The sequence below is a fragment of the Diadema antillarum genome, unplaced genomic scaffold (genome assembly GCF_040938485.1).
Source record: "Diadema antillarum isolate AM-2024a unplaced genomic scaffold, OU_Dant_1.0 seq00000383_RagTag, whole genome shotgun sequence".
Lineage (NCBI taxonomy): Eukaryota > Metazoa > Echinodermata > Echinoidea > Diadematoida > Diadematidae > Diadema > Diadema antillarum.
In genome coordinates this window covers 145,145-165,677 of record NW_027271381.1, presented here as the reverse complement: position 1 = coordinate 165,677, position 20,533 = coordinate 145,145, and the positions used below count along the sequence as shown (strand labels likewise).

The window sequence follows — 20,533 nt, the reverse complement described above, 5'->3', positions numbered from 1 at the left end:
ATGTATTGCCAAATGAAAGGGGCTACACTGAGCTGGGAATAAAAGGGTTATAGAAACTGTCTTGCCAAATGAAAGGGGCTACACTGAGCTGGGAATAAAAGGTTTATAGAAAATGTATTGCCAAATGAAAGGGGCTACACTGAGCTGGGAATAAAAGGGTTATAGAAACTGCCAAGCTAATTGAAAGGAGCTACACTGAGCTGGGAATAAAAGGGTTATAGAAAATGTATTGCCAAATGAAAGGGGCTACACTAAGCTGGGAATAAAAGGGTTATAGAAAATGTATTGCCAAATGAAAGGGGCTACACTGAGCTGGGAATAAAAGGGTTATAGAAACTGTCTTGCCAAATGAAAGGGGCTACACTGAGCCGAGAATAAAAGGGTTATAGAAACTGACATGCTAATTGAGCGGGGCTACACTGAGCTGGGAATAAAAGGGTTATAGAAAGTGTATTGCCAAATGAAAGGGGCTACACTGAGCTGGGAATAAAAGGGTTATAGAAACTGTCTTCCCAGCTCAGTGTAGCCCCTTTCAATTAGCATGGCAGTTTCAATAACCCTTTTATTCCCAGCTCAGTGTAGCCCCTTTCTTTTGGCAATACACTTTCTATAACCCTTTTATGCCCAGCTCAGTGTAGCCCCTTTCAATTAGCATGGCAGTTTCTATAACCCTTTTATTCTCAGCTCAGTGTAGCTCCTTTCAATTAGCATGGCAGTTTCTATAACCCCTTTATTCCCAGCTCAGTGCAGCCCTTTTCATTTGGCGATACACTTTCTATAACCCTTTTATTCCCAGCTCAGTGTAGCCCCTTTCATTTGGTAAGACAGTTTCTATAACCCTTTTATTCCCAGCTCAGTGCAGCCCTTTTCATTTGGCGATACACTTTCTATAACCCTTTTATTCCCAGCTCAGTGTAGCCCCTTTCATTTGGTAAGACAGTTTCTGTAACCCTTTTATTCCCAGCTCAGTGTAGCTCCTTTCAATTAGCATGGCAGTTTCTATAACCCTTTTATTCCCAGCTCAGTGTGGCCCCTTTCATTTGGCAATACACTTTCTATAACCCTTTTATTCCCAGCTCAGTGTAGCCCCTTTCAATTATCATGGCAGTTTCTATAACCCTTGTATTCCCAGCTCAGTGTAGCCCCTTTCATTTGACAAGACAGTTTCTATAACCCTTTTATTCCCAGTTCAGTGTAGCCCCTTTCAATTAGCATGGCAGTTTCTATAACCCTTTTATTCCCAGCTCAGTGTAGCCCCTTTTATTTGGCAAGACAGTTTCTATAACCCTTTTATTCCCAGCTCAGTGTAGCCCCTTTCATTTGGCATGGCAGTTTCTATAACCCATTTATTCCCAGCTCAGTGTAGCCCTTTTCATTTGGCGATACACTTTCTATAACCCTTTTATTCCCAGCTCAGTGTAGCCCCTATCATTTGGCATGGCAGTTTCTATAACCCTTTCATTCCCAGCTCAGTGTTGCCCCTTTCATTTGGCAATACACTTTCTATAACCCTTTTATTCCCATCTCTGTGTCGCCCCTTTCATTCCCATCTTACAAGCAATGAGCAATGTACTAGTACATTATTACTGTGTCTTCATAAGGATGTGAACAATCACTGTAGGTCCTTTGCCTCTAAGACTATATAATATTTCTGCAAAATATGATGCACAGTCTGAATCTTTGTATGATCATTAGCACGTTGATGATGGTTTGATTTTGCTACAACACATATTTCCCATATACGCTTGCCTGAGTATACATGGAACTACTCCTCAATTGATGAGTACTCTTCATACAACAACTATATCAGATTATTTGCTTCATTCTGACAAGGATGTAAGTGATGCATGAAATGACCACAATAAATATGCAGAAAACTGCTCCCTGGATAAAACATAAGAGACAAAAGAGAAAGGAGAGTGAGAGGGAGATAAAGAAAGAAAGAGATAATACAGCATCCTGGCTAGAATATTCATTAAACTTGGTGTCATGAGACATAAAATGTATGCACACAGCTCATATGAAAGTGAAATGAAAGCAAACTCAAGGTTGATTTTTCAGAAGCATACCTCACAGGAAGTGCCCCTGTACCCCTTGGGACATTTACACTCCTCCAGGCCTAGGATGGTTGGGGGTGCGGTCTTGTTACCCCTTGGGACACCAACTTCCATGTACACGCCAGAGATCCTGACAAACGGGTACGGAAATGAAAACTGTATGTAAATGCATGCATGTATGCAAGGTTATTACAATGTATGCAAGGGTAAATATTTGGTGCAAACAATTTATAAAAATATGACATATCTATTCTTTTTCTTTTGTGGATTATTCAAACAAAAATGGAGATTTTTTTGTGACATTATGACTACTCCATTTAAAGAAGGTAAGAGTTTGTTACGTGTTGTGCGGTGATCAGCGATTTTCAGCAAAGCAGCAATTTACATTCTACCATTAAATCAGTATCCTTACAATTCACACATACAACTGTATGAAACAAAAGCCCGAAAGAAAAGAAAAGAAAACAAAACAAATGGAAAGAAAAAAGTGCATACCTTGATGAAAGAGTTTGGTAGGACTGTGACGCTGGGATAAGTATGGCCTGGATGTCTCTGAGAACCATCATGAACTCTGACCTCGATGGTGACCTGTTTGACCCCTGATGCTTGAAATTGTGCTAGAAGAATCATATTTCAAATATATATTTTAGGTACCATCCATTGACAAAATAAACATTTCTTGATTACATGAATGCATATTGTATGTAAACATATTTGTTTTGTTAATATTTTAAGTATTGTACATTCTACATAGAACATTTCCTAAAATGGTTTGAGGAGAAGAAAATCTAAATGATGGTACTCTTTGACCAGCAACAGTACTTTAAAGTACATGTTTGCACTAGTACATCGATGTGTAACTATAAGAAAAATATATTCGCTTGAGAATTTATCCATAATATATGCAAAAAACAAAAACAAAACTGCACACCATTACCAAGATTTTTATGCTGTGAATGATTTTCAACCATATTAAATTGCTCATGGCAAATCGAAGGTATACAGATGAAAAAAACATTCCTTCTATAAATAATGATAAAAGGTATGATAATGATAATGATAACACCAACACTGACAACAAGAGCAACAACAATAATAATAATGATAACAAGGATAAGAATAAGAATAAGAATAAGAATAAGAATAAGAATAAGAATAAGAATAAGAATAAGAATAAGAATAAGAATAAGAATAAGAATAAGAGTAAGAGTAAGAGTAAGAATAAGAATAAGAATAAGAATAAGAATAAGAATAAAAATAAAAATAAGAATAAGAATAAGAACAAGAACAAGAACAAGAACAAGAATAAGAATAAGAATAAGAATAAGAATAAAATGATAACAACATATATCTGTAATGCCTCATACATGTATCTACCATAACCAATACTCTATGTACATGAGAGCCTGCAAAAGGCAAAGTATGGATTCCTCACCTCCAACAGCTCCAGCTTGGGCCTGGCCTTCCCGTTAAGATTCTGGATGGGTATTTGTAGAGAGTGCATGTTGCTGACGATCATGATGTGAGGGAGATAAGGTCGAAGGTCAGACCAGCCATCGTCACTCTTTGGCTCCTGGTAGTCAATCTTGTACTTGATCATGCCTCCATAGGCAGTCACCTGGTGGATGGGAATTATCATCGGGAAGTGACTTTTCATTCAAACAAATTACTTTGGAGTCAAAAGGGGCCTGAGCTTTCAATCCTAGCAGAATCTTCGTCTTCCTCTTCCTCTGATTAAAAAAGTGAACACACGCTGTAAAGATGTGACATAATACTGCTAAAAGGGCTGAACACTCTGTGTTCTTTGTGCAATTGTAAAAAAAAAAGAAAGAAACAACATGATGTTGTTATCATTGCCTTTATCATTACCTTCTATTCATTAAATCATTTCTTATCAATAGGGACATGCATGGAACTTGGGCAAAGTGCCCAAAATAAACAATATCTATAAAATATATGCAAGTATGCATGCAATGTAGGTCATGGTGGATTTCTACCTTGTTTCCCAGGAAAGGTTGAGGGAGGTTCCAGTAAACTTCGCTGGTCATCAGCTCAGACTGGACAGCGGTGAGGTTGACACTAGCCCCTGAAGGGTAGTGAGTGACCCCTCTCTGGGTGCCGGCCATCATGTGGTCATCACTGACAAAGAGCTCACTGGCCTCCTCTTTGGTCATCTCAATCTGTGGTCGAGAAAGGACAGAAAATTGTAAATTGTAAATTGTAGCAGATGATTTACATTACGAATGATTACCTTGAATTTATTCAGATTATGATGCTCCTTTTATGTCTCTTTTCACTAATTAATACATTGTTGTTGCAGAATGGAGAATAACAAATGTGTTTAATAGTGTAAGAGTTGCGACAATCATGAATTTTCCTTCTGCAGAGTTGGGAATTTACCTAGTTTTTTACCTTGTGATCTGCCCTCTCATGACTTCTCTTGTTTTTACACTCAATACTAATTGCATGCGTGGGAAAATATTCATAAATTCAAATACATTGGTCGAATAGTATATTGATCATGTGATAGTAGAATGATGCATGTAAATATATCTATTTATGCATGTACAATGTATGTACTGTTTGCATGTATTTATGCACATATGAATATATGTACGTAAATATGTATGTGAACATGCATGTATGTGTGTGTGTGTGCATGTCTTTATGTACTTCTCTATGGTACAGGTAAGTACATATGTATGTGAGTTTATATAAATTTTTGTTTGTATGTATGTCTGTGTGTGTGTGGGTATGTATGTATGCATTATGTCAAAGTAAGAACTGACTATTAAACTACAGCTGTTAACCATCATATTTTTCAACACTCACCCTGCTAGCGATGTAGTCAGCCTGGGTACACTTGTCAGTGATTCCGAAGCAGAAGCAGCTGGTGCAGCCAGCCGGTAGGTTGGGCTGGAGACTGAAGCTCCCCTTGGCACACTTGTTACACTTCTTGCCCTTGATGTTTTCCTGAAAACAGGCAGGAATAGTACACATTTTTTTCTTTCAAATACCTCTTTTGAGTGGCTCAGAAATCAATTTGATCTACAAAATTTAGATAGGGATTTCTTGTCAGCCTACGCACTGCATCTTAGTAGGCTCCTTCACTCAGAGATACTTACATCATTCTACAAATATTTTAGCCGCTCACTAAAATAAATCCATTCTGCATTCGAAAATTATCTTCCACATCATATTCAGATGTGCTGCTGAATTGCACTTCTCTTTAGTAGGCGACTTCACTCGGAAATAAATTGATTTACCTATTGATATTTAGCCTTCCTACAAATAGTTTCAGCCTCTCACTGAAATGAATCCATTTTACATTTACATTTTTTTCTACACGTTATATCCAGACGTGCTGCTGAATTATTGTTCAGTAAATATGATTTGTTCCTGGAAGTCCATAGATAAAAATTCTGGTCATCCAAGACTCTCACTTTACAGACACAGTTCCCCTCATCATCACATCCACAGAGGTCCCCTCGGCAGGACGCAGGGTCGCGCCCTCGACGACTGCACCGACATTTGCGACACTTTGGATAACTGTAGTAACCGTGCCCACAGCCGTAGCATTGTCGGCCCCCATAATTCTTGTAGCACCTAGGAAGAAGCATGGACATTATATAGAATGTAAAAATAACAAAAAACAACAAAACAAAGACATAAAAGTTAATGCGAATGGATCATTCAAAATAGTCTTTGACAAACATTCTCTGAGGATATTTGGGAAGGAAAGCATGAAATATATCATGAATCATATGCTGCAGCTCACACTTAAACAATATACCTAACAGTGTCTTTGTATGCAAAGTATTTACAAGAGCTCTAAAACTAACTTCAAAGACAAAGACATACATAGTCATTCCATGAACATACATAAAGCTTCAGTGATGTCACCATTTCCTACAAGAAAATGATAGTAGCAACACAACTACTTACCAGGAATTACTTTAAAAGACAAAAAAGCTCACCTGCACTGTCCTGTGATTGGATCACACTGCTGGCTGGAAGATCCAAACTCACTGCAGTTACACGTCTGGCAGGAGTAGAACAAAAGAGACGATCAAACATCAAACTCTCAAATTGCCATCATTTGGGTTTCTGGGAAAATGTGCTGCATGAAAGTTTTCCACTTCTTTATCAGGTACTCTTATCAATTAGTTTAACCTTCTATCAGGTACTCTTATCAATTACGTTAACCTTCTCCCACCATTTCATGCAGTCAAGTGGAGGCTACTGTACCTTCCAAAAGTATCTTCTCATAATTTTCAGTCAAACATGCACACATTCAATACCCGGCCAGTAACATTGACAAACCATATGGGAGTCTTCATTGATTGATATATTGATACTGGCATATGATTTTAGCTTTCACAAAGCAGAAGATAATATTAATTTACGAATTTAGGAACATTGTTTTTTCTGCCATTCTCTCTCGCACTCAACCTCACCTTGCATCCAAACATGGGGTTGTAGCCCCAGGTGCCTGGGCTGCAGATGTCGCAGCGAAGACCCATGACATTTGGTGGACAGCCACACTGACCGGTCTGAGGATCACATAGACCACCTGTCTGCTCACACTGGCAAGCTGGACATTGTAGGTGAGGGTGGAGGATTAATATGGAATCACGATTTTAGAATATGACGCATTTTCAATTTTTTTTATTGATAGAGGGATAATTAACAGCAACATACAAAATATTTTCTTAAAATCATACCAGTACCATTATTCTAGTCGAATTACTAGTAATTTCAATGCCATACCTAGAACATAAATGCTTTTATTCACTCAGGAGCATTATTTGCCTCATTGTGTATTACTGTGCCCTCAGAAATACATTCATCCATACAAACATACAAACACACACACACACATACATACAAATTAGTAATATCTTACTAGGTACTTATCAAACATTTTGCTTGAGAGAGCACCTACATGTTGAATAACTTATCACCCTCGAAGGCAAACATGACATTAGAGGAATTGAGTTGGTGCTGTATCTACCAACCCTCTCATGCTTTATGTATTCATGCTACTATCAAAGCATCTCCACTTTTTTCAAGTGAGAGAAGAGCGAATTGTCATATAGGAAGAGACAGAAGTGACAGGGAGAATATATAGAATTAAAAGAAAAGAAACATTGCAGTTAAATCTGTCTAAATAGGCCCTCATAAGAACGACAAAAGTGTCTACTCCAAACAGCTTGCTGCTACTGCATGTCAAGTGGGCACACACTAGGTCTTATTTTTGTGTGGTGGTATTAGCAGAGGATGAAAAGAACAAGTGACATCCAACAGCATGTGGCCACTTAACCCTGGTTTAACTTTATTCAGTCTCCTACTGTGGAAGTGAAAGGTCATGCGGTCACTCACACTGACAGCCACTCTCTCCAAAGTTCCAGTGTCCAGCCTGGCACTGGTCACAGCGCCTGCCGGTCACACCAGGCTTGCACCGACACTGACCGCTGTCCACATCACAGTAGTCATACATGGAGCCAATGGGGTCACATTCACATGCTTGGCAGCCCTCCCCTGAGCTGATGTTGTAGTGTCCGTACTGCAGGGTGGACAACCAATGGACAACTCACTAAGGGTCAAGATATTGCTTAACTCTGCCCATGAAGTCCCAGAATTCACAATTTTGTGTGTGTTTTTATTCTTGTTTGATGTCATAAGTTTCTATTATTTACTATTCATTGTTTGCATTTGAAAAGGTAGAGTAAAAAAAAAGTCATATCTTAACCCTTTGTTGCTCATATATGTTAATGCGGTTTGCTTACAGAATTATCAAAAGCCTCTAAATGACTGAATTTGCAACTGATTCTTTACTTCTTATGGTGAATAGTTTAAATCAGGCAATGCCAAATAGCCTAGTCTACTGTGCAGGTCTAGCAACACATCTTTGAATATTACAGTCTCTATTACTATCTAGGATTGACAAATCTGTGTAAGTTTCTTTCTGATTTCTGTGCAAATCTAATGACTTAAACCAGTTCCTCTAAAGTTCTCAAATATTTAAATCTTTCTTCAACAAAAATATTAAGCAAACTTCCTCAAGGCTTGATGGCTTAGATTTCATACTGGCATGCCTGGGGTTTTTAACAGAAAATTATGGCAAATCCCTTCAACTGGCTTCCGGGCTAACAGATTGAAACAAAGGATCTAACAGATTGAAACAAAGGATCACATACTAGGTGTTTAAGAAACATTAAGTCAAATGAAAGCAGTTTTTGTATTATTACGTAACTGACATACATTACATAGTATTACCTAAATGACATAAGCACCACAAATGACAACAAATGGATAAATGAACCGAAATTCAATGAAATTTTATCAATTTCTTCACTGTCAAATGAAAGGACTGCTAATTCATAAAGGCAGTGCAACCTATTCAGATACAAAATGTTACTATAACAAATTTCCTAGATTAAGAGAAAGTTTGGTGAAGCTAACTGGTAAAACTATTTACCAATCCATTTTAGATAAAGTTTGGTAAAACTGGGATTTGGGAGCGCATCCTGTTCAGGTATTCAGAAATGTCACAGATTTAGAGAAAGCTTGAGAAGTTTGGTAAATATGTGACACTGTCACCAAAGAAACACATTCAAACATCCTCCTCTCTTGTAAAATTTTTTAATTTTTCAACTTTTCCAAGAATCGACTAGCAACCAAGCTATTCCCAGAAGTTCACACCTGCTAAATTGATACTCCCAGAAGGTTTGACCTTCGGTAAACTTTCCCAAACACGATTAAAGCACACACTTCCCTGCTGTACCTATTAGTTTCGTTTTCCATTCCCAAATGAGTCCTACAATCAATAATGATTTCATCTCTCTTGCTAAATCCATCCAGAATGCGTTTGTACGCGAGACATCAGCACAAACTAAATTTGATGTGCACTTAACATCGAAACTAATAACTCTGAAAACATTTGAAAGGGTACTTTATTTTCTTTCAGCATTCCCGTGAGATTTTGTTTTCCAAATGTTCTTGCTGTTTTTTACTCTGTTTCACAACGTGTAGGCCCTACATGTTAGTTAGACAATTTGCTGAAAAATTTAGTGGTCCCTGAGGTCAGTTTCATGTCTAATCCTATTACCTTGTCATCCCTTGAGTATAACAGTAGACCTAACCAATTTTTTCAAGTCTACATTGTGAATCACATGATGAAACTTTTCTTGAAGAAAAAAAGGAATTATTTTGATGATAGGAGTCACACAATATAATTTCCTTGAGATGAGAAAGTGTAATATCACAATTTTACATCATATCAAGCAAAAATATTTCATGGATGTTTAAGTCCCAAATCTTTGTTCTTTTTCCTTCTTTTGGTCACAAGTGTTGGGCCTGAAATGAAAAACATCCTTCTTGAACTTATAGGATTCAATTCATGATGTATGCATCTGGTATACTATATCTCAATTGGAAGATAAGCATGGTCACTTGGGTTTGATAGCATTGAGAGCATGCAGTGGGACCAAGTCAGTTCTGTTAACACATACTTCAGAAAGTCTATCAACAGGCACTAAAATAGAAAACCTGACTTACTAGCACACAATTCCATTAAAAATGGGGAAAAACAGTGTGCCATGTTGTGACAAAGCAGAAGTTAAACTTGAGAACAGTTGCAGGGCAAACTGTCTCTACTGGCATGATCTCACTGACGTCGCTGAATCTCAGAAAATACTCCAGTTTATCTTCCATCTCTTGTCGCAAGGTTGGAAGGTGGGGGGAAATAAAAACAATTCTGATGAAAGAAATATGATTCCGAAGTTCTGATGCAGTTGATCTTGTTTTCAAAATGTCAGTTTTCATCCGATGACAAATGGAATTTGACGGTTATTCTTCACACTGGTAACTGATATCAATGATGAATTGCGGCAGGAGAAAATTTTAAATCTGATCCGAAGCCCCTAATTTCTCAAATTACATTAACAGGAAAAACTCATAATCAACATTGAGCAAAGATTCAAATGCCAAAAGGAAAAAATGAAATACTCCCCTACTGCCCCCCTCCCCTCATAGGCAAGGTTACCCCCCAGGCACAGGTGTCAAGTTTAGGGGGGAAATGACAAAGGTCGAGTCATCAAGGTTGGATCACTTACCAAGCAGGAGTCGCACCTCTGACCTGTGACATTGGCATGACACAGACATGACCCTGAGGCCTCGTCGCACTGGGAGGAGAGGGCGCCAGTTTCATGGCACTGGCAAGCTGTAGAGGATAGGGGGGGGGGGGGGTGGGGGTAAGGAAAGAGGAATGGGGAATGGAGAGGGGGAGTGGGTAAGAGGCATGGGGTTAATGTACGTTGTATGATCAGGAATCATCTTCAAAGTAACACAGCAACAATTCAATTCATTTGTCTAACACTTTTACTATCTCTCACTGAGCTTTGTTTGCCGATTAGCACAAATGCTGGAATGCTTTCCTCACTGACTAGCACCGATGTATGGGAACTAATTGTCAATGAATAGAAACCCCCAAAACCACTACTGTGTCTTCAGTCCTATTGTATCATGTTGAATAACTCCTCTGTTTAGAAATGTACGTGACCCTTTTTTACCAATGGGCTTTTGTAAAGACTCACCTGGATTTAACTGGCTGGTTAATTTAAATCTCATCACCAAAATAAATTCAATTTTTCTACTTTTCCTTCATTTTTACTTTGTACATTACCATCCCTGGCAACTTCATTATGATTTATACTTTAATCATGATACGAACATAATGAATCCAACAAAGTCTCTCAGTCTGTGGAAAATGATTCGTTTTTGCTAAAAAAATGTATTTCCTACAGGCACACACACCCATGAGTCTAGTCATGAACAACCTAACACTGATAAACAGTTTCACAGTTTGTAAGGTGTGAGTGATAAACTCATGAAGGTCTAGCAGCACATCACTGGTTTTCAAAGATCCTGCTCAGCAGAACTTTATACCTTCCCTTTGGATTCACAGACATCATACATACCCTGGCATCCTATCTCAGTCGTGGCATCTCCATAGAAGCCAACAGCACAGTTCTCACAGTGTTCGCCGGCCGTGTTGAATCCGCAGACGAGACACGCCCCGGTGATGGTATCGCAGCTGCCCGGTGAAGTGATATCCAAGTTGCCATGGCAATTGATATTGCACGGCCTACAGGACCCTCCCGTTATCATAGGATCACCAAAGTACCCATCCACACACCTTGGAGGCAAAAGACGATTGTCATTATTTTCAAAAGAAGTCTAGCTTTCAAGAGACAGCATGACATAGAAAAATGATATATGCAAAGATAATAATGTTAAAGTCTTTATATATCATTACCGGTATATTAGCTTTTATTCCATTAATTTATGCTCGCTCCAACATCAACCCTGTACATGGCTTATCACCATATTAATGTATCATTGCATCTTATGAAGAATACCTTGACAATCAGTCTTCTAATCAAAACTTATGAAAAATCAATTGAATATTCACTGGTGGGTGATGATACAAAAAGTTCATAAACAAGCAAACAAATTAAAAACTTTGAAAAAAGGGATGCACCTTGACATCTCATACCATGAATCAAGCATTCACTTGAAAATGATGTTTGCTATGGTCTATAATAAAATACAGTCAAACCTGTCTATAGTAGCCACCTGTCAATAAAAGCCAATCTTGTCATCTCCCTTGGGTGGCCATTATAGACAGGTTTTACTGTACATGTTAACTCGTTTGAATCAAGTACTTTACCTCTCACACCTAGCCCCGTCGTGCCCTTGGGCACAATGGTCACATCGGAATCCAAATTGTTCATCCATCACACATGTTGGGCTGAAACTGAATTTTGAGATAAGATTTGATTTTTAGTTGTGCTCATCGAGGCATATTTTCATGTGGATTATTCAACACCTAAAACCTACTGAATACTAAGAAATAAGATGATCACTGCAAAGAAACATCTCACCTAATGTCACATATCATTATCTTGATTACACAGTAAGTAGGCCAGAAATAACTTGCATAAAATTCAGGCAAGAAAATACATTATGAATATATTTTTTGTTTTAATGAAGATAAATTTGGGTTTAGCACCATCCGAAGTGCAAATCACATGCAACATTGATGAAGGAAACAAAATCTGCTATTTGGTGGTGTGGCTAGCTGCATTTCCATGTGGATTGTAGACAATTAAGTTAACCATCATGGCTCAGTGTATCAAATGACATGGGCCCTGACCATGAACAAGAAGAGACATATTGCAGCAGTTCAACATAAAGGAGTCATCATGTGCTCCTTTGAATTACTACATAATAAAATAAAACTATCAACGATCATATATCTTATTTGCAAACAGCAAACAAAAATTTGATCAGTTGAAGAATAATGTCTCCCAACATTGCATACAAATCTTGCAGTATTACATCTCAAATATATTTAAAAAAACTACCCCAATATCACTTGAGAATCCTCTTTTGTACAAAGAATAATGGTTTGATTTTTTTCTGGGTCCACATAAATTCACTCGAAATCTATATAGTGTTTCCCCCTCCATCATACACTTTCTAGTTTTATCATTCTGAGGAAATGTCTGAATTACCGACCACTTCAATATATCAGCTTATGAAAGGAATCTTATTTTCAAAGTTGCAAAAGGGCCACATAAATTCAAGGGGTTATGTTTTGACATCCAAAGAAGTGAGGGAAAAAAAAGGTGGCAATATCTACTTTGAGCTTTGCTCTTCTCCTGGACAGGCACATGGTTGGCAGGCATCAACCAGACCGGATGTTGGGTCTCCATAGTAACCATGCAGGCAGAGCTCACAGTGGGGGCCATAGGTGTTGTGGTCACATTGCTGTAAAGTTTGAGATACGACAAATGAAAGGGGGAATTTCAAAAACAATAACTCTATGGCATCTATGTCACGGTGTCTTCCTTTTCTTACTAAAATTGAACGATTAAAGATGACACATCATCTGTCACATGCAAGGGGTCAAAACCAGCTGCCTCTATTCTTGCAAACAATGACTATGGGTTTATATCCCGTATATTTCACTTTTTTTTTTTTCATGTTTGCACCTTTGTGAATCTTCATGGACCCACTCATGAACATGTTGCAAAATTTCAATGTACCACATAAAACTAGAAATCTTCGCCTGGATGGAACTTTCCAAAATTTCGTTAGGAGCCACGATTCATGAAAGTTAAATGTACACGAAAGTTTTAGTCTACACAATCCAATTCCAGCAAGAATCACACTATCCATTTTGCATATCCTGCCTATGGGGCACTTCCCAAGGACAATCAGAGACTGGGATAGGCTTCCTCAACACATCATTGAACTGCCCTCTGTTGAGCAGTTCAAGAGAGCCATAGAAGCAAACTAAGCATGGCAGAGATTCATTTTTACTTGCACAATGAGCATCTGTATAGAAAGAGCACAAAGCACAAATGGCATCCACTGTCTGAAGCACCACACCACAAACCCTCATCCAGTTGCTGAACAGGCTTTGATGAGAAGCACCGTAGAAGTAGAAGTTTAACCTCACTGCTAAAATCATAATGTGAATGAGCACTTGCCTGCTAGTATATGTCCTTGCACTCATACCACTTTTTCCAAGTAAGAGATATACCACCAGAAAAACAGACTGAATATTTTGTGTAATGTTCTCCAGTAGTTTTTACAACAAAAGGGAAGAAGCGATACTCTTTCTGATGAACATCTAGCACATACCAAACATTCTCCAGTGAAGGCATCACACTCTGGCGAGTGGTTGTTACAGTCACACCGCTCACACCGTCCACCAAGCAGAGCGTTGTTGACCCTTCGGTAGCCATACTCACAAGACTGTGAAAAAAATGGGGGGGGGGGGAGGCAGATTAAAGGGAATAATCACAATTGAAGGAGCACCATAAAATATTAGTGAGAAACAAAGATCAGTGACTACACTGATGAGGGCAAACTACTAAATATGATCAAAAATACTAGAAAGTGATGTTAGACGTATGCCATTCTAATATTGGACAGATTTGTGTTCATGCTTCGACAGTAGGTAAATTACTGTCTGTATCATCAAAGATACTGCACGTTAGTATTGTAATCTCTGAAAATATGTGCACGCAATGACTTGTAATGCAACCGACTTCAATCAGAAACCAGTATTTCCAATGGCAACAAAAGTGTCCACATAAACAGCATGACTGATATATTGATCATCAGTACAGCATTCAACTTTTAACTGCTTTCCCTAAAAAGTGCCAACTTTATCATCTTTCTGAATACATTTCAGCTTAGCAATAGATAATGCGGATATGAGTGAGATCTGGCCATACATGTATTGTTTTCCCAGCCTCTGTCTATAATTTACAAGGAAATGTCTACACCTGAACAATAAAACTAGGAACCACAGGACTGAGGTTTCTATAGTTTTCAACCTTCTTCCTGATGAACAGTAGGTACTTGGCTTCAGCAGCACTTCCTTTGGCACTATTTCTGTATTTACCAGGGGAGCATTCTTTACCCAGGGTAGCCCAGTAATCAGTGGTTCCTAAACTTGTTCTTGGGGGGCCCTGCAACATGCTAATAATTAATTCAACATACATACATTAAAACAACAAACCCAAGGACATCCTGTTGTACATGGCAATATATAAATCATGGTGAAATTCTGTGTAAGTAATGCAGAGTAAGTATTTAAAAATAAAAGAAAGCACATTATCATGAAAAGCAGAGTGATACTCAAGCGTGTTAAAGGGATATCAAGTTTACCAACTTCTAAGAGAGATATGTTGATAAAGTTAACTTAAGTGAACTATGAGATTGCATTTCTGATCTTTATCACACAAGAAGCACCCAAAAATGTCATTTGAAATGACTGAATAGAAATTCATGCAAACCCTATCCCTTATCCCCTTGTGTGCTTCGAATGTCTATTGGCACAAAAAACTCCATAGCACTGTATGCACTGTCCAAAGTTCATGGTACAGAAAGGGTTAAAGTGAACCATCATGGTCAGATATTCACAATGAGATGTATTGGTGTACCAACCTCGCATGACAGTCCCTCGTAAGTGGGTGGGCAAGCGCACTGCTCCACACTAGCCAGAACGGACTGACTGGGGGCGCCCTGTCTGACAACATCCAGACGTACATTCTTCAACCTGCGGATGTCAAGCAAAGTATTGATAGTTCGGCAGATATTTACAAACTTTATTACATTCACATCTTTACTGACAGTACTTGCCCAATCTGCCACATTCACATTTTAGATTACAGACAATTTCAAACACTTACTCAGAGTAAAATTGTACCCTTTCCTTTCTTTTCAAGGTGCCCAGACAATCATAATAATCAATTAATTTCAGTATATTATCATAAAATTTTAACTACCTGCAATTAGGATTAATCAAACAAACATTTACACAATTGCACAGGTCTCTAATCATGGAAAGTTGTGGGATGTTTTTCTTCTTTTTTTTCTCCATGACCTTTCTTTATTTTTCATTCAATCATCTTCCAAAGAACAAAAATCTTCCTTACATGTTTGTCTAATACCACAAACATTTCTTGGTACATACGACTGTAAGGGGAACTAGAACTATGCGAAATCAACGGGTCAAAGAAAGCCTACTGAATGATGCATATTGTACTGGTAACACATACACATATAAAAATGTTTCCCTACTCCAATAACTGATGGAATGTCAGAGACAGATTTGCTTGACCCTACCTGGACTCGCGAGGCCTGGTGTTGTACGACGCCCTGATGAGAAGCATTCTGACATTACTCAGAACTAACATGAACTGCTCCTGGCTTGACCTCTCACCCATGACCCCCCTGGAGGGGTCAACTTCTGGGGTCAGCACGAACCAGTCTTCGGCCACCATGTGCACCTGTACGGTACGCTCCTCCTCAGGCTGCAGGTAGAGGAAGCTTTGGTAGAGACGGAGACCGTCGCCCTGGAAACGGAAGAATGAGGCATCCATTCTTTATTGATGTGTCAATTACATTTTAACATGTCGGGTGATATTCAACAAATTATAAAAACATCATTGTACAAGTTGCATGTACATTTACAGGATTCTGAAACACATCTGATTGAGGTGATCATGCAGCAATAATCATGCAGCAATAATCATGCTAAAAAGTTCTAGTTGATGTGGCAACCAAACTGCAGCAGTTGACCAATCTGTGAATATGCTTGAGAAGAAGCAAAGAGAGAAAAGCCACCATCTTACTCCAATTAATTGGGGAAAAAAAGAGATGAAACCAGCTTTTATGCATGTGAACTAATTACACTATGCTTTTCTTGACATGTCATTTGTGGAAATTCATCAATTGTTATGAATCAACAAAAAACTCTTTAGTAATATACACGGCTACATAGTCTATTTGAGAATTTCTTATTTGTCCCTGAAATATGTGACAAAATGCAGTGAGTTATGGTTCACAGTAATGCACATATACAAAATATCAGACAATTAGTTGGGTTTACAGAAATACTGGCTTGTTGTGACAGCTCATATCTTTTATACTCAAGAAAAACAGTTGATGTTCAAAATATGACATGAGATATCATTAGTTGAGACACAGAGGCCCGAATTCACGAAGGTGGTACAAATGAGACCATGGTTTAAACCATGGACAAAAACCATGGAGTACCAAGTGTCGCATGGAATATTTCGTTACAAAATCAGTCATTTCATCGATGAAATGATTATTTTGTAATAAAATGACAACATTTTGTAGCTAAATGAACATTTCGTCCACGACATGATAATTTCGTTAACGAAACGGTCATTTTGTCGACGAAATGACCAATTTCGTAACGAAATATTCCGTGCGACACTTGGCGCTCCATGGGTTTTGTCCATGGTTTAAACCATGGTTTCATTTGTACCACCTTAGTGAATTCGGGCCATAAGGTTTAACTCCATGGACAGCATTAGCCTCCTGAGAATATCTTCACAGTTGTAAAGAAAAAAATTCTAGAAATTCCCTTACCTCTAGGACGACATCAATGTCCCTGGTTGCCTGGTGATACGGATCCCCGCGATGGATGCTGTAACTGACGGTGTACGAGAGGTATCCACCGTGAGATGCAAGCTGTGTACAGGGATTAAACAGAAAGCACAGAAGTGCGCTGTCACTAAAGGGTGAGAATGTTATGAATAATACAGTGGGGAGGGAGTGATTTGGATGAAGGGAGAGGACAGTGGGGTGAGAATGTCTCTAAATACAACCTGGTGGGGCAGAAGCTTTGGGGGCATGTCTTTGGAATTGGGCATGTCTTGGAGTACCTGTGACCCATAGGTAATGGCAATGGGATTTTAATAGTGGCAAGAGCTATGAGTTCAAACACACATATGTACAAGGTATTACTCTGAAGTGAATGATAAAATGTTAACAGCATTACTTTTTTATCTAGTAAAAGATCTATGTACCACAGAGACTTGTGTAAAAGCTTGTGGGAGGTAGAGTGGTGAAGTGGGAGCAAGTTGGAGCAAGATGGTACAGAGGTTAATGCTCTGAACACTTGAAACAGGAGGACAAAGATTCAAATCCTGTCCATTCCAACATTCTTTTGAATGAAACATTTTACTCTGAGATGTCCCTCCTCAACCGAGACGCATAAATGAATACAGGACAATTCTGTATGCAATGTAGCCTGCCATCTAACAAGACAAATAAGGACATAAAACCTGGCAGTGTCACTCTAACGCAAGACTGCACTAACTTCACCACATGTTCCATACACATTTAATGACTTTCTCGCATCAAGCCAACAATACCATGCTTATTTTGCATAACATGGGGGGGGGGGGTTGGTACATATCACTGTAGCTATATCAGAAGCCATTGCAACTGACATAGCAGAGGAGACTCGCTGGGTGGCGGTGGTATATGGTTAGATATGAAAACTTCTGTAAGTCTAAACTGTAAAGAAATGTGAGGAGAGAGGAGATCAAATTCTCTATGTACAAATCATTCAGTCCCTACATAAAGCACATCTACAATGTGAACCATCACTGATAAACATACAAGTCTCTGCATTTCCTCAACTTCTTGACAGAAATTGCTACCTCACGTATAAGTTCCACAGAGGCAATGTGCAAAATGAAATACTGAAGTGAAGTAGTCCTGCAAAAGGCGATGAATCAATCAAGTGTAATATTGCAGAAATTGAAATGAACCAAACTCAATGCCCTCAATAATGTGAGCTATTCTCAACAGACTGGAATTTGGGGCTGGATATCATGTTATATGCTGTTCTGGGCCAGGGTTATTCCCTTGGCTGTTAGCCAAAGTTAGCTGCCACCTCCAAAGTGACCCCTTGCTAGCTCCTGCCCCCAAGATGGCTGGGAGAGGTAAAGGGTGTCAGAGATATTGTGAGAAGTTTATCCCACGGGACATTTGTTGGACTATTTTTGACATTGAAGCATTAAAAAAAATAAATAAAAATGCAAGATTATACTCTATAATCAGTACATCTTCATGATCTGTGATTTACAAATTCACAGATTAGCTCCTCCACCCCATCTTATATCAAGACGCTGTGAAAATATCAATTCAGAAAGTCAGCCAAGTTTGAAATATTACACCCCCAACAAGAACAACAACAAAAAAAGAATTTGAGAACTGTAACACGAATTGCAATTACTATGGCAACAACCTCATTGTGTCTACTAGATTGGTCTGTGCCTGTTGCCATAGTAATATGGATTATCACAAGGTCCATCTGCTCTCTGTAATTGAGGTCACTTCACATATCCAAGCAGACACTACAGCCAGACTAACTCACAAGTGGTCAGACTGCACAAGGTTGGATGAGCAAAAGAGTAGAGGCCTACTGGGTTCTCTTGCTGTTTTCTGACAATAAGGAACATCACAATATTTGACACCTAAAAAAGGATACTCTGTAGGAAATGCATGTGGAGTAATCTTGTGCTTTCATCATCGATGGTGCTGGACTATCATTTACAAGTATATTGCTACAGAGCCACAAAATATTTCATCCCAAAATTGGACTGATCTATCATTATCTGGAGAAAGTGATACTACAATCATTCCATCATGCCATTTGTAGGGTTGTCCAGGAATTTTTTTAAAGCACTTGGTTACACCAGCAATAATCCTACCTACAAAATATTTCAGTAACTGTTCCCCCCCCCCCCCAAAAAAAAAAAAACAGTCTGGTTGCTATGGAAACATACCTTGTTGCCTACATACTCTCTGGAGGCAAACCAGAAGTACATGTCCTCATTGAGGTCTTCCAGGGCCTTGTAGTGGTTGATGGCAAGCATATCTACTCCTGTGGTATCCGGGAAGGCATAGGAGGATCTCTCGATGTTGGTCACAAACCAGCCACTCAATGTTGTCACCTGGCAAATAGACAACATTTCAGAAAGGCAATGACACAAGAAACATGATTTCAGTTATCCAGGGATGTTTCCATCATGCTACAAATGTTGTGTTTTTTTTTTATGTTCCAAGAGTAACTAAAGTGGGACAACTGGAAGAACACATGAGACAGAATTGATTACCAACTTGCTTTACTCTTCCTTTGTTTCATGAAGCATCATTCAGAATTTCACTCCTTCATCTCTTCTCTCTCTCTCTCTCTTATCTTCATGGTTTTTCAACTTTCTCCTTCTCCTTCTCCTCCATCCTTTCTGGTTCATCTTTCTCCTCCCACCGTCTTCCAAGCCCAGTACCTGATTCTCAATCTATTCTTCCTTACAACTGTCTCTGTCTCTTTATCCTCCCGCATCCAGTAATGCAACGTCAACTTCCAGCTCACCACTGCCCTTCAACTGTTTCTATTCACCTTCCTTCCCCATGTCGCATCCCTCGATCCTTCACGCTCCTTTTTCTAGAGTCTTCTTTCACCTAACAGCAGTCCTCATGAGGACTATGTTCACATTGGTGTTGCTGCAAACCTCTCTTCCTCACTTACATTACCACACAAACTTTCAAACAACACACAGACGGAATTTGAACACAAGATTTCCAGTTACAGAGTTCTGGTGCCTTGACCACTATACCACATTGTCCCTAGTGTTTGTTGCAGTCATGAAGTCACTGGTTTGTTGCATAAGTCTATACTACTGGAAGTAGACTACTTAGTATAATGGCATTCATTTGGTTTATTTGGTTCATTTTTCTCAAGTGCTTCTATGTGATATAACTTTGTTCTGACCAATCTTGCTCATATCTGACATCTGATTCCCTTGATAATGTTGTGGGATTTTTATTCAAGGGGGGGGGGGGGGAATACATTTTTGAACTGATTCTATGCATACCTGATCGACACCCCACGGAACGCTGGAGCACTGGGTGGTGATCCCAAAACAGAAGCACTCCACACAACCATCGACATTGCCTTGAGCAAGGTTGAAGAAGCCAGGCTTACATATATCACAGTTTTCCCCTTCCACGTGTTCCTGTGTTGGGAAAGACACAAACAAGCTTGAAATGAGTTCCCTGGCTGTAAT

General features: G+C 38.9%; 1 protein-coding gene across 1 annotated transcript in view; it reads right to left on the bottom strand.

Annotated features, from left to right (window-relative positions):
* LOC139731720 (laminin subunit alpha-2-like) overlaps positions 1-19,809 on the bottom strand; it is a 34,440-nt gene extending 14,631 nt beyond the window's left edge. The window contains exons 1-19 of the mRNA XM_071642600.1: positions 19,780-19,809; positions 19,253-19,420; positions 17,043-17,144; positions 15,768-15,997; positions 15,087-15,198; positions 13,773-13,886; positions 12,766-12,893; positions 11,791-11,877; positions 11,039-11,256; positions 10,175-10,281; positions 7,440-7,623; positions 6,515-6,651; positions 6,035-6,099; positions 5,501-5,663; positions 4,890-5,030; positions 4,055-4,237; positions 3,493-3,675; positions 2,553-2,674; positions 2,070-2,187 (exon numbers count right to left, since the gene is read on the bottom strand). Coding sequence (XP_071498701.1) covers positions 2,070-2,187; positions 2,553-2,674; positions 3,493-3,675; positions 4,055-4,237; positions 4,890-5,030; positions 5,501-5,663; positions 6,035-6,099; positions 6,515-6,651; positions 7,440-7,623; positions 10,175-10,281; positions 11,039-11,256; positions 11,791-11,877; positions 12,766-12,893; positions 13,773-13,886; positions 15,087-15,198; positions 15,768-15,997; positions 17,043-17,144; positions 19,253-19,420; positions 19,780-19,809 — 2,592 coding nt within the window. The remainder of the gene's footprint in view (positions 1-2,069; positions 2,188-2,552; positions 2,675-3,492; positions 3,676-4,054; positions 4,238-4,889; positions 5,031-5,500; positions 5,664-6,034; positions 6,100-6,514; positions 6,652-7,439; positions 7,624-10,174; positions 10,282-11,038; positions 11,257-11,790; positions 11,878-12,765; positions 12,894-13,772; positions 13,887-15,086; positions 15,199-15,767; positions 15,998-17,042; positions 17,145-19,252; positions 19,421-19,779) is intronic.
* Positions 19,810-20,533: the final 724 nt, after the last annotated feature.